Here is a 27,202-nt window from a genome sequence, read left to right as displayed (position 1 = left end):
ACGAATTTGGCCGATTTAACATTCATGAGATTCTCCCCTCATCGCACTCACTCTGTCCTTCATGGAGTCACTTGGATAAAAATGATTGATGTTTTAAACAGGCGCAAAAAAAAAAGAAAGAAAAAAAAAAAGCCCCTCAGGTATTTTACTGTGGGTCACTGCTGTTGAAATTAACTCCAAGTGGCTCCTGCCATCGCTCACATTTCTCCTCAAGTGTCTCTGAACACAGCTGAGAAAACACTGCAGTTACACACTGCATCATGCGTAACAATACACAAGAAAGCATGCGTGTAGAGTTTGTTTTTTAACTTTATAAAATCCCTATTAGGTAATTCAGCAGTTTGAATCCGTCTTTTTACACTAAGAAACCTGCACGATGAGCCACGCTGGGGTCAACTGGAACTCACATCATGGGTTGCCGTTTCACTGCTTTACATATCTCATACATACTGCATACGGGAGGTGGCAAAGTACGTCGGACACACGTGAAAATTCAGTTAAGAGAAGCAAAACTTGCAGTTGCGGGGATTTTTCAGGCGGCAGGGAGGTAAAAAGACATTCCACTGCCAGAGGCCAGTTTCCAGTCGGAAAGTCTGGGTTGCCGCCCACTCTCCCCTCTGGTGGTGCAGCAGCTTTTGCACAGTTGTTGCCTTTGAGGAGTTCTGGAGAGACTCTGAGTGAGGACAAAATGGCATCCCAGCAGCTCTGTTTGAGGTTAATGGGGCTGGCTGTGCTGCTGACAGTACTAACTCTGAGAGGTAAGAGAAATTTTGTGTAATTTGGTTTTCTTTTCCCAAAAAACTTCCTTTGATGTGCTTTTATAATTTGACGCTGTTCTCACACATTTGTGCGTCACCCGCCATCCGATCTGGTGTTCAATTACAGCTTCTGCTGGTCGTCGGAGTTCTGAAAGCATTATTCCTCACAGACAGAGCTGCATGTGTGAGACAGTGTTTGGTTGACAAGTCAGGATTTTCTTTTTTTGTCTCTCAAGACAGAGGCTCGCATGTAGTAACAAACCATCAACTGTCGAGGACATAGAATAAAATAGAGTTATACAGAATTTTCCAAATCAGTGCACGGACTAAAAAATTGTTTACTATACTATTTAATAGTCATTTGATTCCCGCTTCAAATAAAATGGAACTCTCACACACTTGAAACATCCCATGTGTTTCTGGTGCTGTTGGAGTTATTCTACAGTTCCAGCTCACCAAACCGAGTTGCATCACTACCACACATGTCTGTACCTGAAGGGACGAAAGGCAACATGACGCTGACTGGAATATTTTGTGCTCGGCGTGTTTAAAACTCAACAGCACTCGGGTGCAAATGGGCAAACGGTTTTCAACAAATACAAGTATACTTTTTAATTAATTCGAGTACAAATAAAACAGTACCGGTTCTGAAATATACTAAATAAGTGAATGTGAGTGATCTTCATCGAGACACACCGACTTCTTTAAGACTTCTTGAACTTTTTTGCCGCTTAATCATTAGCGACGATATAAATCCCAATTACATTTGGGAAACAGAAACTTCTACTTTAAATCTTTCAATTTTACTCTGCATCACCCTGCATAGAGTTTAAAGCAAGCAAGGACCCCGTTTTACAAATGTGATGAGTAAGAAGTACAGATATGTATTGACAAAATGTAAAACTTTCAGAAAAATAATAGAAATTTAGAAATGTTGGATACATTCAAAGTCATGTGATCAATGAGAAACAACAGCTGTTTCTATTAAAATAATTAGGAATGATTGAATACATGCAGATTTGAGCTGATATTTAAATGTATGAACGTATTTTAAGTGTTTCGGTCATAAACAGACGCCAACACGTTCCTCTCTTAGCTTCATACGTGCAAATAAACTCACCGTTTCAAGATTTGCATCTTGAGATGATTTAAAATGTGTAGATGTCAGTGTGCAGCAGGATGTCCCGTGCCTTTCACTTCATACCAACATGTTAGAGGAACAGATGCTCAGCTGCACAGCAATATGTTCACAGATGGATTTTTCTTCTTTTTCTCCAACATATGTAGTGAAAGCAAAAAAGTCCTACGGCGCTCTCGGCGTCTGTGGAGTGCCACAAGGCTCTACTTTAGGACACGTGTTGTTTAAGTTGGGTCTCCAACATGGCGGTGTCAGTACACTTCTCACTGTTGTGCAAATGAAATCTACAAATTCTCGGCAGTGAAGACACAAAATTAAAGTTCAGTATACTGAACCACACATTCCAGAAACGGCTTGTATTTCCAGTTTGGCCATGGTAAGCTCTGTCAAACTAATTCTAGATGTTTATGCTTAATGCAAATTTAACACGTTATTCTGCTGACATTTAGTCGATCTGTCATGCTCATAATGTGTGTAGGTTTAGAAAACTAGCGGAAGTGAGGTTTTGTCAGAATCTGTAGCTGCTCACTACTACGAATACTGCAGGCAGTGAAACAAAGAGGATTCAGGAACAAAACAAGTAGGAGAAGGTGTAGGATCAAATACGCTTCTTCCTGTTTCTGTGTTCATGTTTGGAACGCGTTAGTTTATATATACTACAGCTTTAAGGATATGGATACATAATAAACAAACTGTTTATATTGATGGATATGTGTATATATGTTTTTAAAAAGTTAAGCTTTATGGATCTGAAATCTAATTATCATCATTTAGCATCATAACATTTTCAGAATTACAAAGTGCTCCAATACTCGATTAAAGACTTGTTTTAATATGTTTTTGACTTCCTGAAAACAAATAAACACAATACTGAATGCATTTCAGCAAGAGTATGAAGTTGTAAACATCATTCTGCAGGACCGTAGAGCAGGCGGTCTTCTAATATTAAAGGTTTGGCATTCGGTCCCATGTTTCCCCTGTTCCATGTGTCAAAGTGTCCTTCGGCAAGACACTGAAGTCTAAATTGTTAACAGTGGCTTTTGCCACTGATGTGTGGAGTACTTTGACGATGCTGAAATTGTAAAAATAAATAAATTAATAAATATATAAAAGAAGTCTATTCAAGTATCTGGTAAAATGTAATGTGTGAAATGTGACTTTCCCCAGAGGGATGCATTGTTCAGTCTATAAACCTTCTGTGGAAAAGTCCTGCAGCCAGTTTTTAGAAGAATATATACTAATACTACGCGAGGTTTGATGGTTTTGGGATAAAAGCGTAAAGAATAAAAACAGCAACACCACATGCTGTGGAAAAAAATGACTCATACTGGTTGTATCACAGGAAGGACTGCTCCAGTAATGAGAAGGTTCTTTTTGTTTTGTTGTTAAAAGCCCCCTCCCATCTGCCTCAACATCCACATGCAAGCAATTTTCTCTGACGTTATCCTTCCGCTGCGAAACACAGTGAAAAGTGTGATGTGCTCAAGAAAACCCTATTTAAATAAGGCCTTGACTTCAGTCAGGTATTCAGGGTTTCATTACATTTAGTTCATGTTTTTTTTTTTTTTTTTTTTTTAAAAACCTTTAATTCACAGCTGCATGACTAATGAAGATATCAGATGCATGAGACGGGGGGGAGCTCTGCGAGAGCACTCATCCATGTCATTTAGAGCCAAGGTTTCCAACCATGAGGTCTGCTCAGACCTGGCCAGGTTATCAGGATTCCATTTATTCATGTTGAACACTATAACCCCTCCCCAACACAGACTCTGAATGATTCATTCTTTTTTAAATGAGAGCATAGGAGCTTCAGCAGCTTCCCCCCCCCCCCCCCCCCCCCTGACACACAAATGTTGATTTAGAGCTTCAAGTAAGAAAAAATGATGCGACTTAGCTGTTTTTATGCAGCGAAGGACAAGATGTCTCATTAGTGCAAACGAGTGCTCCCTGCACTGCTTAGTATCCATGAGACCAGCTGAAGCAGAGTAACTATACTCATGCAAAATGGCCAGATGTGAGTAGGCAGGGCTTTTTTCTTTCTTCCTTTAAACATACTGCACTTTAACATTTGCATCGGTCACAAAAAAAGAACAAAAACCATTACGCTGGTTTATGGAATGCAAAACGGACGTGCCGGCACAAGCTGCATACACCGAGAACCAAAACAGTGTTTTGTTCTCGTCTGGAGAGGTTTGGTCATTGCATTACAAGTATATGCATATTAACTTGTGCATGCTACTCGCACAGAACAGGTAAAAACAACAAACAAACAAACAAACAAACAAAAACCCTGCAATTTCAACTGATAATGGACATTGTGTGTGGCTGTATTCTGATTCGGTTGGGCGTCATTCATCAGTTCAGCTCACCCGTGGGAAAACACAGCCAATTGTACTGCAGCAAATCTCATTCTGCTTCACAGATGTTTCCAGCGAGAGCAGCTTACACAAGATCCTGGGAAAAAGAGACGGTAAAATCATTACCAGCTTGCAATACATAATCAAATATTAAGAAGTGGTCTTCAAAAAAATAGCCCTTGAATATTTATGCTTCCATCCAGTGGCAGAAGCTGGAAGTGCCCTGTCGAAGTCCTCGGTGGCAGTCGCTCCTTCCAAGGCTCAGGAGTTCTTGGCAAAGATGAGCAGATCCAAGAGGAACATCTGGGATCGCAGCAGACCCGATGTGCAGCAGTGGATCATGCAGTTTATGTACATGGGATTTGATGAGCAGGTGAGTTATGTCTTTTCCTGGAAAGTTCAGGTTTTCTGGGAACACCGATCAAAAAGGGAAATGAAAACCATGTGTGAAGCTGAAGTCATGTCAGAGGATGTCTGCGATATAAAATATGCACAAAAGAAAACCGCATGCAGCTGCATGACACTGGGCAGGAGAGATAAACTCCCTCTCTTCCCCAGCAGATGAACTCCACAGGAACTCGGCGTTTGTGGTTTCAGTAGCAGGATGGATATCCACTGGGTGTGATTTGAAGAAACCAGATGTGTGTGTGTGTGTCTTTTCTTTTGACCGATGGGTGAGGGGGGAGCAGCAGTTGTTCTTGATTAATTTGAGGATGTCACTTTTTTCATTTCAATCATACACTTTTTCATCAACTTAAGATGAATTAAAATGATAAGTTATAATCCTGTTTATTCATCTGCTCCCTTTTACAAGGACCGCCACGTCAGGTGATTCAAACTCAAGATGGAGACTCGACCTGATTCACCAATGAATTAGAGCACAAAGCCAGAAGTGGAGCCAATGTGACAGTTGCACACTATAAAAACAATGTTTTGCAAAGTAAACCGTCTAATTGGCCTTTGCTTTGATTTTGGCGCTTATTGTGAACAACGAGGAAGTCCATCTTTTAATTTCAAGAGGTGTTGTTGTCAATGGGTTGGAGTCGGCAGCGCTGTTTTTATCTGGAGTTCGAAATGCATTTCCTTTTTTGTTTTCCTTCAGTGGGATACATTTCTCCCCCACAAGCTGGTGACATGCCAACCACAAGCATATATATAGCACCATGGTAATCTGTCCATCATCTACCTTTACCAGGTGCCTAAAAAGAGCCATTTTCTCCACGTCTATCCTGTTCAGGATCGCAGAGCACTGGGGCAAATCCCAGATATGGGTGAGGGCAGGGAACACTTAGGACAGGTCACCGGATCGTTACAGGGAAAACACCGAGACAGCCACACACTCACACCTAGATACTATTAAGAGTGACCGCTTAACCTCACGTGTGTGGAGATTTTAACCATTTCCTGCTCTCCCTTTATCTCTTTTTCTTGTTTGAGCCGTTTTATTGAACGGAGCAACTTTAGCTATTTAAATTTATTCCCCCTTTTTGACCCCAATTTTGGCAGAGATGAGAGATTTTTTTTAAAACTAAGCCTGGTAAGTATAGGAAATAAAAAAAAGAACAGGATGAAATGGACTTTATGAACTCTTCAGGCAGCCACAAGTTGCAGAGCCCTGACCTTTACCCACCTCATGTCGGGCGGGGTTGTCGGGGCACGACACTTACCGATGCCGACTTCAGGCACTAGGAAGAATACACACCGACTGATCAGCCATCCACCAAGGGCATAGAGACACACAGGCCAGTCTAGAGTCACCTATTAACTCTCATTGTTCTGTGAGAGAAATCCAAAATGTCAAAATAACAATGAATCACTACAGTGCAAACCACAGTCCACAGCACCACCCAGGCTTTCCAATTCCAACCTGCGATCAAGTAAAAATAAAAAATAAGCTCCTATATATCGTTCTTCCAAATCTGAAGGCTTCCCGGCAGAGTCAAGAGAGACATGCGAGAACCGAAGAGTAATAAAAGAGCGTGTGTTTCTCTGCCATTCTTAGTGAAATTTATAAAACCACAATGCTGCTGCAGGAGGGTTTTCATGTTTGGATAATTAAGACCTGGGAATTTCAGTTTACCAAATGTAAAGATTCGAAATCTCTTATTTCACCGGGAAAAAAAAGGATTATGAGAAGCTATATTTAAAAAAAGACAAAAAAAAAAGAAAGAAAGAAAGGAACACATCTGTATGTGTGGCAGAGTTCTGATGGACACGGCATCAGTGATTCTCCTCAAAAGGCAGAATGAAAATCAAAGTGAGTGAGTTAATTATGAAGGAGTGAATTCATGACATGAATTTCTCATGCGTCAGAACAAACCCACACAAGTAGATTCAGTCGTCCTTCAGGTCAGTGACAGTCATGTAGAATTCAGTGGGGACACTCAGGAGCAGATAACAGGAACAGGGGGGAAAAAAAAAAAAAAACGGGGGGAGCAGAGTGCATGAAATAAAACTCGTACCTCGACTATTTTTGACAGCTGACAGGAAGTGTTGCGGCCATTTATAGCTCTTTCTCCAGCAGCCTCATACATGACACCTATTGCATATGCCATTTGTTGTTGGCTCTTAAAAGGCCAAGCCTGTCAAAGAATGGCCTTTTCAATGTTTGCCTTCCATGCATGTCTGGCGCAGCTGTGTCCGCTGACAGTCTCAGCGGACGTCTCACCAGCTGCCTGTATGCCTATTAGCTCCAGATTTATTTAGAGATTCCTAACAAGTTCACGTCTGTGGTGTTTTTTTTCCCTCACCAGAGGCTGGAGACTGACCTCTCGTACTGGATGGACCACGCACGCTCCAATGACCAAGGGCGCCAGCACCACTATGATGAAAACGCCGCCGTGGGCCCACGTGACCCTTCTTCTTACAGACACGGAGCTAATGTCAACTACGACTACTATTAACACCAGTGACACACACCTCATCAGTGGTGGCCCTGTCAGGGGAAATTACAATGAGAACTTCGCCCTGATCGTTTGCCAACTTTAAGCCAAGCAAACCTAAAAATCACATCTTCATTATAGTCAATAAATCACATTGACTCCACAATGCGACTGTAAACTGATTTATAATCCTACAAGAGTAACACAAGTACATAGAGGACGAGTCAAAGGATTTTGGTGCTTTGAGTTCCTTGGAGGAAACACAGCCTGTAATAAACCTTTCAGCACCTGCCAGCCCCTCCCCAGGTCGCCCGGCCCACTCACCAGCGTGAACCTCTTCCAGCGCTTTATTTAGCCTCGCACACCATCAGAACACACTCATCACCCAATGCGTTTTTGATCCTAATAAACACCAACCTGCTTTACTAATGATTCTGAGGTAGAGAGATTTGCAGGAATCGCATGTTTTGGCTCAATCTTTGCTTGTAAATAAAGTTGTTGGCCTCCTCGCGCCCGTCGCTCCTCCTTTCTTTAATTTCACTGGACGACAACAGGAAAAGACGAACTGTGTTAGCCATCAATGTCGTAGGCAAAATATCGGAAATATTTTTATTAAAATAGCATCTTCACCTCAAATTGATAATGCACAGGCTGACACGATCCGTTCACAAACACAACAGTGTCTGGCAGAATGCAGTGATGTAACAGTCTGTGTGGAGGATTTGTCCCGTTCCACCCTGAGCTGAATGAACAGCCGATGGGGGGCTGGAACGCCACTGCTAAGAAGACAAAAGCATCCAGTGGAAACACAAATTCAGGTAGCTCGTTCCAGGAGACAGAAACACAATAAACTGATAAAATAAACGCAAAGCACAAATGCACACTGCTCGCATTATTCTGGTGACAGCGATTTAAATAGCAAAAGCACAAAATCACAAAAAAAAAAAGTAGGCTGGATTTTTAACTTCTTTTACTTCTTGTTTAAACTTCTTGAAAAATGTTTGCCTCTGATTCAGGCATGTCCTTCAGTCATCAGTAAAGAAGCTCTCAACCCACAATCCAGCTGCAGCTCCCACACAAGGCAATCGTTTCCTTTTTTTTCTTCTTTCCCCCCCAAAGACTTTGAGGAGAGTCTCAAAAAGCAAAAGACACAATATTCCAAGAGTGCACTGCTCATCATTTCAAGGAGTTACTCTTCAAAGAGTCTGAATATATTTGTATTTCATTTGAAGAGTGCTTGCAGAACACTCCGCCTCAATTGTGTCTGGGTCTTCCTTTCTTCATGCGGGCAGCTTTAGGTTTGGGGATGTACTGGTTGTTGGCCTGATGCTCCAGCTCCCGGCTGAAGTACTGAATAGTCTTATTCAAGCCTTCCTCCAGGGGAACCTTTCAACACAAGAGAAGACACAGGCAGCATTAGGGCTGGGGTTTGCAGTGCAGGAACAACAAACTGCTTCTTCATAGTTTGAAGCCATTGTACATCTTCATAGTATAAAAACTGAATTGTTATTGAAAAGTAGAACATAAATGATCCAACTCAAAAAGAAAAGGTCAACTATGATACATCCTCATATTAAGTAGGCTGTACTAATGAATTCAGTATCGATTTGGTTCATCCACCTCCCCCATCCAAACTCCCATGATAAGACCTATTAGGATTTCCTATGTTTCCTGAGACTCTCCGAGGCTCATTAGCGGCAGTGAGTTGAAAAACAAAGGGGCCAAAGTTGTGTTTGACAGCCAGAGTTCAATCAGTACAAGCTCAAACTGCTGCTAAACATCAGGGGTGGCAAAAGTGCACAGTCCTCTCAATAGAATTTCAGATCCTGTGTGTGTGTGTGTGTGTGTGTGTGTGTGTGTGTGTGTGTGTGTGTGTGTGTGTGTGTGTGTGTGTGTGTGTGTGTGTGTGTGTGTGTGTGTGTGTGTGTGTGTGTGTGTGTGTGTGTGTGTGTAAATAAAAGTATATTTCAAATAAAAGGACAGGCTTGGGAACGTGTACTTGAAGTAAGATTTTGGAGTCTGTCTTGTTGAAGGTCGTTTCTATCAGATGGTCTTTATCTAAAAATGCATAGAATCAAACATTTCTCTTCAGTGTTCACCAGGGATGGGGATTTGCTCCATCACCACTGTCCTCCTGTTTATTTTCACATGTTTTAGTCACTTTCAGCCTGTTCGCTGCAAGTCTCCTTGTCCCTCTGTGCGGTTTTCCTCTTTTTACTGCAGTTGTGTTTGATCAGTTTGTCTTATCAAGGTACTGCACCTGTAAACATCAGCATGGAAATATGACAACTGGGAGTAATCAAATAATTGAAATATCCTGACACATTTACATGCACCCGCAGAGAGGGAATAGCTAAGAAAACAAATACCCCTGTGTATGACAGTATGTACTGACATTGTGACGTAAAGACTCAAACATCTCATGGTTCTGCTTCTGGACTTGGTTGCGTTTGAGGAATTGAATTTCATTTGACGTTACATTTGTCTCCTCCTTAGTGGATCGCCATTGATTTTACGCCGCTGTTCATCATGTTTGTTTTCTTCTATCCTCCACTCATGTCGTGACGACCGCACATCAGTGTGCACACTAAAAATCGAATTATTATTGGATTTCTGCAGTTAATCAATTATTTAAAACAGTGGTTCTCACATGGTCTGCCTTTTTAATTATTCAAGTTTGTTGAGTGAAGCTTTGGTGCAGTTTGAACCCGAGGTAGTGAGATAGAATATCACAGCATGCCTCCACACAAAACAAACAATACTTTAATGACAAACTAAAAGAATCAGCAGGGAGGATGCTAAAGAGGAAATGATTTAATCTTACACTCAATTACTTGCATTTGAATCAAAACCCAAAATTTACACTTCAGTTGCATGGCATATTAAAAAAGTAAATAAACATTTACTGAGATTCCAAATGTGGGTCTAAATGCTGCTTCAAGTTCAGAATAAACACCGCAAACACTGCATTAATTTAGTCTTACAAATTTGGTCATAAACTGCAATTTGTGCAACAAGAAACAGACACAAAAAACATGACGGGTACCTATGTTATAGTTTCTTTTACACCGAAGTAAAGCACCTGGTGATTCAGGCTCCATTCCCACGACAATGCTCGACTGAAAAGGCATTTGGTTTCAGAAATGTTTTGCTTTTAGATTGAAAATGGTTGCTGTACGCACAGAAACGGCAGAAATTGAAGTTTTCCTTGAAGTCAACAATTGGATGCTGTGTTTATGTAATAGAACCACCCATAAATGCACACAGAGAACAGAGGACATGTGCTAGCTCCTCATCTGGATCACCCATGGAGACACATTTCTCTGATGAGGTGATACTGAATAGGCCTCCATGACCAAGAGAGGCCGTTTGAAGGACCTTCGATGTTTACGTTGTACTGTTCTCTGCATGCATTCATAGGTGGTTTTTATTTATGTTTAAAGAGTTCACATAATGCAAAATTCACTTACTAAAGGTTTTTCAACAGTAAAACTCGTCCCCATACCTGGAATGACGCCCCAGAAGTGAAAACAGTCTGTCCTCTCTCTCCCTGGCTTGTTTCAGGTTTTAAAAAGTGTGTTGCTCCAACCAGCCAATCAGAAATCAAACCCTATATAGTGTCATCAGGGGTTTAGCCAACCACAATCAAGGTAGGCCCTCCCTTTGACTCCTCCCACAATTAGGCAGCTCTGCTCTGGCACATGGCACCACAAGAGGAAGTACTTCCTCCTCTTCCCAAGATGGGCATGTGTGGGTGGAGCCAGTCCAGCTCACACAGACACAGCAGATTCTGAATGCAGCTCCTATGATCCAATATTCAAATGAGGAAAATTAAAGAAAAGCTGGAATTGGGGCGATAAAATTTTAAGACAATGTTTTAGGTCTAGCGAGACCCATGTGAAAGTGTTGAAAAACTATATAATATGACCGCTTTAAAAGAACAAAAATTGCTTTGACTGATTGTGTGTTGAAACAAAACTGGTCACAATGTGAGTGAAGCAGTGGAGACTGATATGAAAACCTTCAACATAGCCAATGCTGTAGGCATCACATTGTTTGACAAAGCATCTTTTTTTTGGAAGTGTAGTTCTTTCACATATGTACACACTAATGGACTGAAACATGTGAAACAGGGCTTTTCACTTACCAAATTTCTAAAGTGCATGTAAATGATGGATCAAAACTGCGTTCTGAATGTAGCAAGGGAGACCGTTGTCAAAGGAGAGAAACGGCAATCTCTACGATTGCTGAACAACTTGTGGTTTTACATTTCAATGTATGGGTGTAACTATGTCAGTGGTTGAAGCTGCCGTTGTGCGGCGTACATACCACCGGCTCCCAGCCGAGCAGCATCTTGGCTTTTCGAATGTCGGGTCGTCTCCTCTGTGGGTCGTCCTGGGCCTCCGGAAGGAACTGGATCTGGCTACGGCTCACTGCATGTGTGGAGGTGTGTCCGGGGGCAGAAACAAGTACACAGACCAACGGTCATATTGTTAGCAGCCTCTATGTTCTTGCTCTGCCAGGATGGTTTATGTAGCACTAAGCTCAGCCAGATGTCTTGCTGCAAGTAGACAATGACTGTGAGTAATAAACTATTCAAGCAGACAATATAAAAAACAGAAAAACATTTAAGCTGAAAGCAGCAAACCCACGCACATTGGAACGTGGTGCATGCAGAGGTTTTGTGAACGTCAGAGTGAGATGGAAGTGTGGGCCAACAATATGACATCAAAGTGTCAAAAATAGGACATTTCTGATCTGCTGTCGGCAGAGATTCTCCATTCCCCCTCTCTTCAGCAAAACCTCAAGTCACAGTTGCTATGTAAATGACCCTGTGTCAGATGTGTCAGCGCGGCACCAGTGTGGGCCTGCAGCTTCCTGCAGGACCTGTGGGTCTGTCAGACCCGACACATCAAAGTTCACAGAACTGACCGCCCCACGGACGGTGTTGTCCAGCACAGCACCACGGGACAGTAAGAGAGCTTTGTCTGGGCAGCAACTGTTAGATTAGCGTGAAGCTAATATGCAATGTGTTTTAATGTGCCATTAACGCTGCAGCTCTGCACAAAGCTGCAAGCGGTTTGTGTACGTGCGTTCACGTGCACCATCGCAGTGCAGACTCGGGTTTCCACCTCAGAACCAGAGGTCCAAGTGAGCTCCAGGCCCACTGGGACCTCTGTGTGGAGAACCGGGTTGCTAAACTGAACCTCGCCAGAACTCTGTCTTTCTCCTCTTCACCCCCCCACCCCCCCACCCCGCCCCCCCCCCCCTCCTTCACTAACCCGCTGTTGCTGGTCTTATCTGATCGAGATAAGCGCACACACACAGCCACATTTAGCAGCCAAACTTCTATCTGCTGCCGCTAAGCCATCCGCATCGATCACCAGAGTTCTAACTGCATGTCCCGACATCCACTTAGAACTCCGGCGCTCAGAACTGGGCTGACAAAACCGTCCGGTTTTCACAGTAGGTGAGACCGCTTCGCTCCGAGACCCCACTCGTGCATGCGACGGGCGTCTTGATTATCCAGTTGCTGAGCAACCGCCGCGAGCTAGTCAAACGCCTCTAGTGGTCGCGTGGGTCATCGCAATCCCTCTTGACGTCCACGTGGTGGACGCATCAGGTCATTGCGCTCTCCCTCTGTGCGCCGCCGCAGATTGTTATATTTTTACACAAAAATATTAACTTAAATAAACCTTTTTCCAAACGACACTGATATTTTGGTAATTAGCTATTTCATGTTTATGTGGTGATGCCCCTTTTTATTAATAGATAAACAACAAATTTATGCAAATTAATAATTTTTCATTAATTAATTATTTTTGAGAATTTATTAACTTAAGTAATTACTCAATTACTTTAGGAGTTGTTAATGGCCGTTAATTCCATTAATAATTTACATTTTTCATAAATTACTTCCAGTGATTTATTACTTTCAGTAATCTACTACTTACAGTAATTTAACGCTAATAAAATAAATAACCATAGACCATAACATTTTAAATGGCTCGATTTCACAAACGTTTAAGCACGTTTAAGCCGTCAAAAATGCAGCAGTTTACGCATTAGAAAAATAAAGTAAAATAGTAGTAATAAATAATAATAAGAATAATAATAACAATGATAATAATAATTCCTTGCATTCCAATAGGGTGTCGCTCTGCTATGCTCAGGCCCTAATAACAACAGGAGAAGAAGATTAAAGTTGCACTCAGGCCAGAGCGGTGAGTTTCAGCTTGTCTCGCTGATAACTACAACGCTTTAATGACCTGAACCGTTGTCAGGAAAACAAATGTTTTTGCCGTCAACTTGAACTTATTTTTTGAAAAAAGGGATTTGAATGGAGAAAAGTGGGAGTCAGAGAAAAGACAGAATGAAAGGCTCCTCAGCACATTTGGTCCGGCTCATTCTTCTCTTTGTCAGATCACAAAGCTGTCTGGCTCAGAAGCCTCTTCTGTGAACTTTCAAACGTTTAGATTTGAGTGAGGATCACTTCCCTCCTTTTTGAGCAGTACATGACCGGGGCGGCTGAATCCATCTTTTTGAGTGCCTGCATGTTCTAAATCTGCTCACTAAAGTGAGAGTCAGAGTTTTTCCAGTAAACTGCGTCAGGCTGCAGCACCAGGCTTTAATCCGCTATTTTAATATTAATAATAATTATTATAATTTAATTAAAATAATTTGTTTTACTGACTGACAGTAAATTTCAAAAGGCCACAAAGTTTCAGTGAGCTGCTTTTGACTGTGATTTTCATGATTTGAGAATTAACTACAGAGACAAATATCAGGAGCTGACAAAGGTGTGTTAGAATAAATGTCCTGGTTGGTAGGGTAAAGAGAGAGTCCTGAAATGAGCTTATGTTTAGGATGTGCAGTGGGAAATACAGTCACTTTCTGTCTGCTGCCCACATTCTAGAGGTAGAGACAAGAAGTGTGCGTGGATGATTACAACATCTCAATGACCTCCAGCTGTATCCCTGTCACACACATACTTCGGATCCAATCAGAGGGAAATGTGACTTAGATACAGTTTTGAAGCCAATACTGGCTTTGAATCCGACTTGATCGTTTGAAGGCAAACCTCAGGACTCTGCAGCAGGAATTTGACAATTAAATTGCACATTTCCAGTTATTTTACATCTCTTGCGACACTCTTTGGTCTGCACTGATCCGTAGCTATGCTGAGCAGACAGCATTGCACTCTTTCATACACGTGATTGAGCCAATGCGCACAACACTGGAGACAAGTTACTCTAATAACACTCTTTTCTCCTTCTGACATCTGACAGTTGTGAAGACTGGAATCAGGCCTTTGAGCTGTCGGACAGAAAATTACAGCTCAGTGCAACAATATGGCCTCCTCATATTTTCTCCAGTAATAAGTTGGAAGAAAAGGAACAAAGTAACAATTTTACCATCATTTCATGTGCGGCAGTGTCAATACATGGAGTTAAATATAATCATCGACATAGAATGTTAAAGTCAAGACGTAGCCAGATTTCTTTTTAAAAGCTCTTGCGTCAGTCGGCCCTGTGCCCAATGAGACGAGAGAGCAGAAAATGTGAAGCGATTAGATCCGGAGTGTCAGACACGTTTCCAATCAGGGGCCACATTCAACTCAATTTCATCCTAAGTGGGCTGGACCGCTGCAATACTGTCATGATAACCTTTCAATTGAAACCTAAAAGTTTTTCTTTGTTGTGGCGCAGAGTATACGTGATGAAAATGTCCATATTTTCACAAAAACCGCCGGAGAGTTCTACAATCTCAGCGTAATTTCACCCCAAAAAAATGTCTCCTCGATGCTGCATTTTGCATGTTTTTACAAACTCACCCTGACAGCATGGCTTTGAGGCTAGTTTGATAGCAACGAGGTAACTAGCTTTCATTAAAGCATCACCGGTATCTCAGCTCAGCTCTCAGTGTCGTGTTGTATCTTCTCTTAAGAAATTTGTTTAAATAATCTGTGTTTTCTTTACTATTTGCTTGGTAGTGTGGTGGGCCGGATTGGAGCTTCTTGCCGGCCTGGCTTTGCCCACGGGCCTTGTGTGTGACACTCATGGATTAGATAGTACAGCTAGGGATGCACCAATCCACATTTTGACACTTTTGGATATCTGCCAATACCAATACTACTCGGATACCAGAGCTGTTTGCTTTAATAATATTATTGTTGTTGATATTGTTATATCTTTAAAACCTCAGAATCATTTTATTAATCCCTGGGGAAATTCTTTAGCAATGCAGCACAAACCGAATGTTTCCAGCAATAACACAGCACAAACGATTAGGACTATTTTCACAGTTTCAGTTTAGCGTGGAGTAAGAGGCAGCTTCATGGAGGTGTGAATCGCCTGCTGACAGCCTGGAGGAGCTGCTTTTCATTGTTTTGATGCCGCTGTCAGTGCTGTTCTCCTCGCCAAGCTGGCGTTTTAAAACGATGACGCCTGGCTGCAGAGAGACCGCCTCGCTGTACAACGGCTTTGCAAACATCCGTGTCGATGTGTTGCTTTGCGGCATTTTGAGCGTAAAAAGGGTCCAAACAGCGACATGTTGTCATGAACAGTTGGATAGCCGCAGCGTAGCTACGTTAGCCTGCTAGCTGGCTGCAAACTGGAATGGATTTCCTGACTCATTGCCTCCCTTTAGGAAATCCATTCCACCGATACTGGATCGGATCGGCACCATCCCGAGTACAGTCAGTACAGTTTTTGTCCATTATATGTGTACTTTCTGACATGTAACATACTGTAGGGAATGAAGAAACTTTCATAATTCCATGTAATTGTTTCAGATTAAACACACACAAAAATCCAAATGTGATATTAAAGATGAAACACATGACCATTTATAACAGACAAGGATAACAAGGGTTGAGAAAAAAAACCCAAAAAAACCCAAACAACTTACCCACAAGACTTTTAATGAGTTGAGCAAACTCCAATATGGTGTGCTCCTCTGGATTACCCTGTGAACAAATCCCAACAACAGTGTGTAAATGTATATTAGACCGAAAACAACTCGACAAAATGATTTCCATTTTGAACTGGGTTTCGGAATGTGGAACTCACCAGATTGACGGGGCTGCTGATGTTACTGTTCATTAACAACACGAGGCCATTGACCAGATCGCTGGGAAAATAAAACACAGAAAACATTTTGTTGAAAAATTGTTCAAGTGTATGAAGACTCCATGGAGAGATTTCTTTAGTCACATGGAGAAATAAAACTCTCCAAGGTTAGACAACACGTGGCAGTTCTTCTCTTCCTTCAGTCTATTTCAGTGCAACTAAGAAGAAACATTGAAGTTTGATTTTCTTTGTTTGTTTCCCCTCATAGAAGTATAATGAACCAGCACTTGTACACAATGTGACTCAACAGACAACTACCAAACTGCTGGAACCTGTAATTGAAAACAACTGAACAGAACAGTGTCAGGTCTGCTGCTTTGACATTAATGTGGACATTAAAAAGCTTTAATTTAAAAAGAGTATTTACTTTACCATCTTCTTGTTTGTCATCTGCACAGAAAATATTTGCAAATTCGCTCTGAACCTGGCAAGACCCTGGATCTTTACCACTAGCCTGTCAATATAGATTTAACATAATGCAATTTATCAGAACAGTAACTCCACGGTGTCCATGGCATCTAAAAGATTCAGAAGATAAAGAAAGCAGAGAAATACACTTTTGTGTCTGTATATAAATGCAGGCGTCCTGGTCAAAAGAAGGATAAAAGGGATTATATTTTTAATTGTTGTCTATGCACAAGGTGTGAATTATCAAAGTCTGTTATTACCCCTTGAACTACAGAAGCAGACCTATAATTAATAAAACGCCAAATAAATCTTAAACTTACATCCTTATGTTTTATTTTAATCAGGTCTATAACAAAACAAACACTTCATGTCTTCATTACTTTGAATAATTCTCTGCAGACTGCATTAAACTCTACACAAAACCAAATCAAACCAAAGAGCGTTTGTTCACTTACAACATTTAAATGTTGTAGACTTGGTCTTTGTCTAGAGAAGAATCATATATAACCATATTATGAGTGCAAAACCCTCCAGATGCTTCTATGCATGCAGACTTCTTCATTACAGTTCTGTCAAACTGTATTACAACTGTGCACTAACAAGCAACTGCAAACACACAAGATGAGACCTTCCCCAGGCCTGGAAGTCACTTCTGCAAGTTTACAGCACATTCTATTTGCAATCACTGCACCACAACAACGATAATTTGCTCTACTTTCCCTTAAAGGTCAAATTTGCATTTCACATACAGGCATGACATGGTGAGACATTCATTTTGTCCATCTCATTTGGGAAAGACTGTTGTTATAATATAGTACAAATCAGCCCCAACCACCATATCCTAAATGTCACATAATTCAAGTATCTTCTGCCCACCGTGCCCTTTGATCAACCTTCATGCATCCCAATACAACATTTTCCTGGTACAGAGGAGCCGTTTCAGGAAAAGTTCACATCAAACTTTAGGATGAGGAAACATGATCGCAGGTGATTTGATCAGAGTACGAGCGTCTGTGGCTCATTAGCTTCCTTGTGTGTTTTTAAAACTGTTGTTTTCCCCTCCGACAAGCTGTAGAATTGATTTATGGTGGTGCAGAGGAAGAGGTGCAATGCAGTGCTCTCAGGTCTTTGTTCACCTACAGACACCTTGTGAGGAGCACACAGGGCATGTTTAAATAAAAAATTGTTGTCAGTAAAGACATATCTGAAAGTTCACAGTTGTATTGTTTAAACAAAAATGACAAATCTTCAAATCTATCAAGAAATAAATTTAAAACAAAAAATCAGACGTTAGCTGCCTTTGAAATCTTTTAATAAATTTCGATGAACACATAATGTTGCATTTTGGCTAAATCTGTTTTTACCATGAATAAATAATTATGACCAGAAATAAACCAAAGACATGGAAAATATAAACGCCAAAAAATACTGTGCACATTAACTGAAAGGACTCGGCTGACGTCGGTGGCTTATTTATGTCTGTCCTATAAAGTCTAAGAACCTAGAATATGTGCAACTTAGAAACAAAAACCAGAAACGACAAAATCAACAAAAGGGGATAAAAAAACCCAGAAGAACGATCGAAAGAACATAAGATTAAAATAACATAATTAATGATATTTTTTTTCTCTCATCAGTCTGACCTGCATCCCTTAATTATTTTGTATTCTACAGCTTTTTTTGACAGTGAGCTACTACTACAGGCAAAATACTGTTAGTAACTGTCACAGCCTCCTTGTATGTATGAATATTTATTAACAACAAGGCTGAACCGTGCAACTTGTAGTGTGAAAAATGTCATTGTGAAAAATGTTGAGGATCAAGTAGAAGCTCTGTAGAGGAAAGAGCTGCACTGATCACCTTCAAGTGAGATAATTACAACAGTATTATTGCAGGGTGGCCATGAAGGGGCAGAAGATGTTGTGGTCCCAAGCACAAACTCAATATTTCAATATGTGCATCAAGTAAGTGTACTTAATGGGTTTGTAATACGATCAGGGTACAAGCCAACCAATACATCCTGGACGAGTAAATCATGATCAAAAGAGCCTCAGACAGGCGATGCCAGTGGAGAACCAGTAGGGGGGAATGTTTCTCAGCACACTTTGGGTCAGTTAATAATAATTGACCATGACTTGAATGCCACAGCCTACCCGAGTGGCGCTGCAGAAGATGTGTGTCCTTTAGAAGGTAGGAGTTCAGTGTTGTGTCAAACCTTTCATTAGCAATTAAAATGACAAAAAACAATAAGGTCAACTCGTGGCACTCTGCATAAATGTATAAAAGTTGAGGAGTTGAATAAATAATGGTTGAGCTGGCAGAGAAAAACACATTGAAGAAAAACATTCAGATCCTTGATGAAACAATTTGTGTCCATTTCTTAACAAAATGCAAACGACACCAGAAAACTCCCTAATGTGGAATAAACACATGAAATGAAAATCTACCAACATTCTTCTTCCAGTAAAAACATAAAAACTAAAATACAAGTGAAGAATCCAGTCAGTTTCCCCGGTGTCTAATAAACCAGCAGCAGCAGTGAGACGAGGAGCCTGAGCAGAGCTCACAGAATACTGAACGACACCAATCGTTCTTTCACCTTGTTGCCTTACAGGAAGCAGGATGGAGGTGTGGAGCCCCATACTGACACACCACCAGGCACAAAACTGGCTCCACATTCTTCCACCTCCACTGTCAAGTGTGTCCACTGTGTTTACCAGTTATGATGCACATTTTATGTACCTGAAAAGGTCCGAGTCGCAACGCAAAATAAGCTCAAGGGCTTTCAGGTATTTTGTTTTTAAATTAGGGGCTGGCTCTACACGAGAACGCCGGTTCACGTAAACGCACCGTTTTTGGCCGATAATTCAAACGAGGCGGCTTTTTTGAAGCCCAGAAACGTTTTTTTTTTTAACACGGGCCCCAGAGTGGAGAGATTCTAAAACTCCGGCTCGGCTCTGGGGTGTGGACGGCAAAGACCATCTGTGAAGAAAAGATGACGAAATTGCCTCGCCACTCTTTCCCACCGCAGTCCGCAACATCATCTAATAACCACAACAATGAGACCCGCCTCCCTTCAGGAAATCCATTCCAGTTTGCAGCCAGCGAGCAGGCTAGGGAAGTAGCACTATTAAAGCAAATAGAGCTCTGCTATCAGAATCGTATCGGCAGATACACAAATTTAAGTATCGGGATCAGATTGGAAGTGAAAAAACGTGGATTGGTGCATCCCTACTGCAATGTAGATGAGCAAACCGCTCAAAATCCTTACTGTCAAGCCCTGCATTAGTATAGTAACCAAGCCTGGGTTTACGGCTTTGATAAGCACAATGGACAAGCTTTTGGCTTGTTGTGGTGAACGCTTAGAAGACTTTCCAGTTTCCAACTGGGTACTTTCTTTTGTCATTTTGATTTAAAAAGAGTAAACACAGTTGTTTGCCAATAAATAGCTTCACCCAAACATCAACCATGAGTGGAAGAAAGGCCTTTGTGTTATCATTTATATTCTCTGAAGAATGGCCAAGAAATCATAAATTCTCCCAGCGTATGTAAACTTATGAGCACCACTGTAAGTACCATCAAATTTGTGTAACTGTTCCAGGAGGCTGTGGCTTTTTTATATAATAATACAGCATCCTCTTCTGGTGCAAAATACAGTGTAAATTCCTCCCCAAAAGCTGTTGCATTATTCATGTTTTTACAAATTCACCAACTGCATGGTTTTGAGAATAATTGTAGTTTGCTCGCAATGATCCCAGGCTCTCAGTGTTGGGTTCTTTCCACTACTCCTAAGAAATTTGGAAAAGAATAATGTACGTTTTCTTTGAAACTGTTACATTTTATGTTGGACACCCCTGCCTTACATTATGTGTGCCGTCGCCCAGAGTATCACATTAAATTCATCATCACACATCCTGATAACATTAAACAGTGAATTTATTGTTTTGTTTTAAGGAGAACTTAATTCTCAACTATGACTGCCATCAATTCCGATTCAAAGTATGTCTCACCGCTGCAGCCCTGAAGGGCAGGAGCAACAAACTCCAGCTTCCCTTCAGCAGCCTGGAGGAGGAATTCAGAGTTTCCTGCACAAAAGAGGCACTAGCCTATCAAGACTCCAGTGACACCAGAGTTGCATCAGCGGGCATCGTGGTGAGGACTAGTAGGAAGTTCAGAGATCAAGAGGGCCTGGAGCTGGAGGAGTCCTGGCTAGGACGTAAGGCGTTTTTGGGCACAGTAGCTGTCGAGCGAGCAGGACTGGGAGCCATCCCGCAGCCACGGTGCGAGCTGGCCCAAGGCAAGGACAGAAACCACATTGTCCTGGATGTCTTGTCCAGTGGCTGAAACCATCTCTACTGCATTGGCCAAGATCAAACACATCCACAGCCTCCGAAGAATACATTTCCTGAAAGCTGGAGAGAAGCCACGGCTACAACCAACACCAACAGTTGGCCTTCTCTCATCAGCATAAGACTGGGAACTGCAACTTGACTTAGGTAGGCAGCTCAAGTTCCCAGAGAACATAACATTATCTTCCTTGAGACCAGACGTGGTGCTGACATCTGCCTCCTCTAAACAAGTCCTTCTACTGGAATTAACAGTCCCCTGGGAGGACCGCATGGAAGGGGCCAATGAGCGCAAATGGTTCAGATACCTTGAGCTCACTGAGGAATGCCAGAGGAGAGGCTGGAAAGCCTGCTGCGAGCCAATGGAGGTGGGATGTCCAGGCTTTGCAGCCTGCTCCCTCTGCAAAACCTACTCCATAATTGGCATCACAGGAGTTATGAAAAAGAGAGCCATCACATCCACCAGAGAGTCTGAAGGGAGAGGCTCTAGGTCAGGGGTGTCAAACAGATCCTGGAGGGCCGCAGCCCTGCATGTTTTCCATGTCTTCCTTCTTTAACACACCTGAATGTACTGATGGTTCATCACCGCATTCAGCACAGAGTCGGATAACGAGCCGCTCACTGCAATCAGCCGTGTTGAAGCAGGGAGACATGGAAAACATGCAGGGCTGTGGCGCTCCAGGATCTGAGTTTGATCCAGATCCACCTAGAGCAGGGGTGTCAAAGGGCCCGAGAAGAGGGCCAATGCTGCCGGGTCACCTGAAGAAGGGTGTCTGATATTGTGTGATCCGAAACACCCAATGATTTCAGGAAACCTCACTGATGACGTGTCCCAGAGCATCCACGGATGTATCTATACAACTTCCTTTTAGTTTATAGTGTGCACACTTCTAATTTATTCTTTACATTCTTTATATTTATGAAACATTATTTTCATATGAATCATATTTGTTTCACCTTTCACTAATTGTTTGAACACTGAAAGCTAAGGTTCCCCACAGTCATCCCCACCACAATGGACTGACGATAATTACTACTTTGTTCTAAGAACTGGATTTTTCTGGTTCATTAATTTAAAAAAAAACCTTGCTATGTCACACAGAAAAAATTAAATGCGTGAATGAGTATGATGGGTGGACAGAGAAAGCAATCTATTTATAGCACAGGCACTGTGACTTTAACAACTGAGTATTGACAATTCCACAGAAAAAGCAGCTATGATGAAGGAGAGGAAGACTCCTTATTGTGTTTCAGCAATGAGGAAATTGAGTGACTTCAGAGATTTTGTTGACGGTACCAACTAAAGATGGGCAAGCATAGAAAATTTTAAGTGGATACAAAGGGCTCAAGGAGGTTTGACTGCACTGAATGCTCTAAATCATCCATTTCTCTTTCTCAAAATGATGACATTCATCTGGACAAAGACCGATAAATTATTTTTGAACAAGCAGCAAGCTTTAATCTTCCTACATCCAACTAAAACAACACCCCTCTGGCTCAGACCAAAGTCCGTGCAAGAATCAAGCTCCAACACAGTATCTTTGATAAACAGTAAACCCGCACGGAAAAATCAATTTGTTTACTGTTCACTGTCTTGGAGTGTAATCACACTTGCCAGACTTGATTCAGTCAGAAGAAACACTGTTGCAGCAGCGCTGCCTATTTTTTGTAAATGTGAACGCTGACATCTGAGTCCAACAATCATATCGGTCTTCTGATGGGACTTGTGTCACGTTTTGACTCAGCACCTAACATGTTGTGTCAGGACTGCTGTCTCTTTGCAGCATGTCTTTGTTGTCGGGGCGACTGTGTGTTCTGCCACCATTTTAACTCCCATATACATTTCACAGGCTGTTAGTGACCATCTAGATTATCACTTGGCAATGGCAATTAGAATATCAATATAACTGAGCATAGTTTATCATGTTTTAAAGCTTTTTCACACAATAGGAGTCAGATGCCTTCTGCCTACATTATTTTAGGCAGTTAAAACTTCATGCTCTTCTTATTCTTCAAAAAAAACTTTTTTAATACAATCTTTTGGATACTTAATGGAGTCATCACCCAGAAATTGCATTTTGCCTCATTAAAATGTGTTTATTGGTGTTGGACCTCAGTTGATACTTGCCTGAAAATCTGGAGATTGCAAATTTTTCAATCTCTTTTTTTCTTGTTTGGGCTCCTTGTTCAAACCAGAATTTGCCCAGATGGACATGTGCCTCAAAACTGGAGATTTTGATTGTGCTCCTGTGACGGCATCACAGGAGGCTACCTCAAAAGCCCACCTCTGTTCCACCACCCCGCCCTGCCCACCACTTGAAATCAACGGCTTCGCCTGCTGTGGCGCCGCCATCACTGACGAGTTGTGAGAAGGATGTCTAAACGTTGCTCCCGTGTAAACTGCTCTGTTGTTGGTTGCCAAAATCAACACCAAAGTGTATTCATTGTCCCTGCCTTGGTGGACCAACCTACCAGTGACCAGTGGATTAAATTTATCTACAACATTGTTCCTGCGACTCTCCCAGTTGCTCTTCGTGTGTGCTAGACATTTTGCGACTTAGTGTTTCACTAATTTGGGACAATACGAGGCGAAGATGACGTCAAACCTGCTTTTTGAAAGATTCCAACCACCAGGTCCTCTCCTGCAGTGCAATCGGTAAGTCTCAACGCTTGTGTATCGTTATGCTTTATTGTGTATGAGACCCTGACGCCTCCTGCCCTGATCCCTCTGCAACAAGTGGATCTCTGTCTGGTTTGTCTGTCCTGTCCTTTTCTCTTCTTCTATCCCCTCACCCAAACTGGAATTGCAGAAAGCCGCGACCTCTGAGCCTGGTTCTGCAGGTTTCTTCCTATATAAAAGGAATTTTTTTCCTTTCCACAGTCGCTTGTGCTCGTTCATATGGGATTGTTGGGTTTTTTCTGTAAAATTGCTCTAAAATGACTGTTGTATTTGGCGCTTTATCAATAAAGTTGAATTCAATTGAATTGAATTAAGCTAGATAGACAGCAGCTAAGTGCTAACCGAGCTAGCACTAGATGCTAATGCTCAATGCTAACGGGACTAGTATAAACGTTGAACCCCGTGCGATTTACAAATGACCCTTAAATTTCATTTTAAATCTCCAGGGCGTGTTGCTCTGTGGCGTGGATGTTTGTGGACAGCTCCACGACCATTTCTTATTTAAAATTTTTGTGTCTGAGCAAAGGACCGCTATCACACACAGTGCTACAGAACTGACAGTTCCTGCGGCCAATCAGCACGCTCCAAACAACCATACCAGTCAAAATCTCACGTTTACTCTTGCGACAGGAAGTTGTGGCATGAAAAAGGGTCAGAGCTCTGTATGTGTCATTTTTTTCCTAATGAAATTTAAGAATTGATTTAAAGACAATTTAAGGGAGACTGTGTGAATACCAGGTGATTAGTCCTTTATCTTATCTAATTACAACTGTAATTTGGCAACTAAAAATTTACCGAAAACTGTTTAAAAGTATTTAAAAGCAGCTGTTTAGGGGCATTTTTATTCATGATGCAATATGAAGTTGTTTTAGAATGATGGGAGAAACAAGTCTGCATAGCAGAGCTGTGCAACTAAGCATCAACCCTTTGTGACACTTTAAAATACAATCAAATAAATTTTCTATAAAGCGTCATTCATCTTCAAAGAGAAACACATCAGGAATTAAATTGAAATGGCTAGAACTTTCTTACCTTACATACTGGAAGGCTCTTGTTTGGGAACCGGTACCATAAACCTTCAAGAGAAACAGGAAATGTATTATCCTTCCTGCATGGTAAACGTGGAGACACTATAAAATGTCAAGGTCAAGGTGAATTTGTGTTATCATGTTTAAAACAGTAGATCTATACTCAGCATTCATGGCAGGGGGGTGCATGGAGCGAAAGCATGGGTTAAATAAGAAAGCCCTCAGCATCCGAGACCCCTGTTTATCATTCCCCTGCGCCCTTTCCCCCGGTGTCTTGTATATGTCGAATAAAAATACTGAAAAATTGTCAAATACCTGAAATACTGATTTAGACAATATATAAAACAATAAATGCACTTTTGTTGGGTTTGGCTACACTACAATGTCCACTTAAACAAAGAGATGATATTCTTTAATATATGAATAGTTTGACTAATTGTTTATATCTCTCTCAGTCTGACCTTGTTAAAGATTATTGTACTTGATGATAGTTACATCCAGAGGTACAGTTTAATCTTGGTCATTTTCTTAGATAGGCTGCTTTTGGTTTAGACTGCTGAAAGAACTAATTTCATGGACATATTTGTTTTTCCTAAGCTCTATCCACTTTGTTCTACATTGTTATTACTTTATCAAATCTCCTGAATCGTTATGTATAAGCATCAAATGTTGCAGTACCACCGGGAGCCGTGGGAAAGATTAAAAGGGTATAACAGAAATGATGGAAGAGGAGCAAATATGCAAGAAACTACTACTGTTATTCCCTTGAGGTGTTTAACAGGCTCAGAGAGCATCTCCGCCTGCAATTACCGATTCAATTTCATGTCTTTTTTCCAATATTAACCTCTGATACTCGTACACAGAGCTCATCACTGATTGACATTAACCGTATGTCTCCATTTCCTCTCATCTGTTCTCCCTTTGCTCTTTTTTCCACTATATCATGTTTAGAATGTGTACTTCTTTGACCTGCACTAAATTAACAAGTTCGTCTATCCCGATCTTTTCTCTTGTTACTATCCCCTAAACCTAACAGGCCTAGTTAGATGGCCCCCTGATAGAGTTACACTCTTGGATATTTCCTACTTTTTATTGAAAAGTTGAGTGCCAATTGGTGCTTTATAAAACTTGATAAGAGAGAATCATGCCTTTATATGCTTAAAGATGCTCCACAAAAGCAGCAAGTCTCATCAAGCATCATCTGAGTGCATTCCACCAACAAAAACACTCAGTGAATTACTTAATGGTGAGTTTTGTCTCAAGTACCTAGAAAAACCATCATTGAATACTCAAACTAAAATGCTTTGCATGCTTACAGTGAGAGGTTCGCCTTGTAGTGCCTGGAGGATGAAGTTGCTGACAACACGGCCGTCATTCATGTGCATCCGTGAGCCAAACGTATTGAAGATCCTCGCCACTCTCACTTCGACTCCCTCCTGCAAGCAGGGAAAAGAGCAGGCCAGTCATTCAGGGGCTAATGAGTGTGGTTGCTTTGGCTTCACACATTTATGTAACAGATGCTTTTAAGGTGCTGCAGTGTATGTGGAAAAACCCTACAAAACAGGCAAAGACTCAGAAGATAACAGACTTAGTGCCACGGGGCAGAGATTGAGCCCAATGGGCGTCAAAAGCAATGCAGCAACAAACAAAACCCAAGTACTAGAAGTGCCGTTTCAAATGTGCTTTATCCCCACGTGCCATAATCATTTGCAAAGTTGTTCACAAGAGAGCCATCATTAGTGTTTACTTGAAGACAGAGAAGATCTCGCTCAGCAGAGTACATGGAGTTTGGTGGCTTGTTTCACCCGGGTATAAAATAGGGGAGTTATCTAGCATGTCACTTGGGGCTCGGTCGTGGTGGGAGTGCCAGACAACTTCTAGTGATGAGGAGTGTGTGCAATACAAAATAAAAAAAATAGGTAGGAGATACTTTATTTTGTTTGGCGAGGATTTAAATTCCAAGGTAGGTTCGAAGGGGCGCAGGTGAAGGATATTGGGCAGCAGGGTGACATTTTCTGATGGGCTACCCAAAATCTTCAATAGATGGGTGAATGAGGATGCAAGGAAAAGAGTCGCCATAAGCAAAGTGGGATATGATGAGAGCCTGTGTCAGGCAGACCTCATGTGCTTTTGTTGATCTAAGCTGCTCTATATATTGAGAAAACAGATATTCATCTGGTAAAGCATGATATTTCCTTTGAACTGTGCAATTTCATCCTCATTTCTGTGAAACCGGCCGAGCACTCCAGTCATCTGCATTTAAACATTATAACTATTGTATACTGTTAAATGTGTTGGTTTGAAATCTGATGATGTGACGTGTGCTGCGGACTTCTTGGTCAGGTAAAAGATCTTGATCTCAATGAGTTTCTTTTTCCTGGTTAAATTATAAATAAATGAAATATAGCACTGTTAAATTTCATGCTTGAGCCATTTCTTACACATGTGTGCTCTGCCGGCATCAATCTTTCCAG

At 41.5% G+C, this 27,202-nt stretch overlaps 2 protein-coding genes across 2 annotated transcripts in view; one reads left to right on the top strand and one right to left on the bottom strand.

The window, feature by feature from the left end:
- The first annotated feature begins 225 nt into the window (after window positions 1-225).
- On the top strand, window positions 226-7,647 carry ecrg4a (ECRG4 augurin precursor a). Its single transcript, XM_080479049.1, has 4 exons — window positions 226-758; window positions 4,319-4,366; window positions 4,457-4,626; window positions 7,007-7,647. Exons 1-4 carry the CDS (start codon window positions 377-379, stop codon window positions 7,154-7,156), a joined length of 750 nt encoding a protein of 249 aa, XP_080335175.1. The 5' UTR covers window positions 226-376; the 3' UTR covers window positions 7,157-7,647.
- Window positions 7,648-7,717: 70 nt separating this feature from the next.
- uxs1 (UDP-glucuronate decarboxylase 1) overlaps window positions 7,718-27,202 on the bottom strand; it is a 59,920-nt gene continuing 40,435 nt past the window's right edge. The window contains exons 10-15 of the mRNA XM_080479048.1: window positions 26,045-26,164; window positions 24,733-24,776; window positions 16,207-16,267; window positions 16,046-16,103; window positions 11,465-11,568; window positions 7,718-8,521 (exon numbers count right to left, since the gene is read on the bottom strand). Of these exons, the coding sequence (XP_080335174.1) occupies window positions 8,390-8,521; window positions 11,465-11,568; window positions 16,046-16,103; window positions 16,207-16,267; window positions 24,733-24,776; window positions 26,045-26,164 (519 nt within the window). The 3' untranslated portion in view covers window positions 7,718-8,389. The remainder of the gene's footprint in view (window positions 8,522-11,464; window positions 11,569-16,045; window positions 16,104-16,206; window positions 16,268-24,732; window positions 24,777-26,044; window positions 26,165-27,202) is intronic.

The sequence above is a fragment of the Lipophrys pholis genome, assembly GCF_963383615.2.
Source record: "Lipophrys pholis genome assembly, chromosome: 13".
NCBI lineage: Eukaryota > Metazoa > Chordata > Actinopteri > Blenniiformes > Blenniidae > Lipophrys > Lipophrys pholis.
This window is presented reverse-complemented; position numbering and strand designations above follow the sequence as displayed.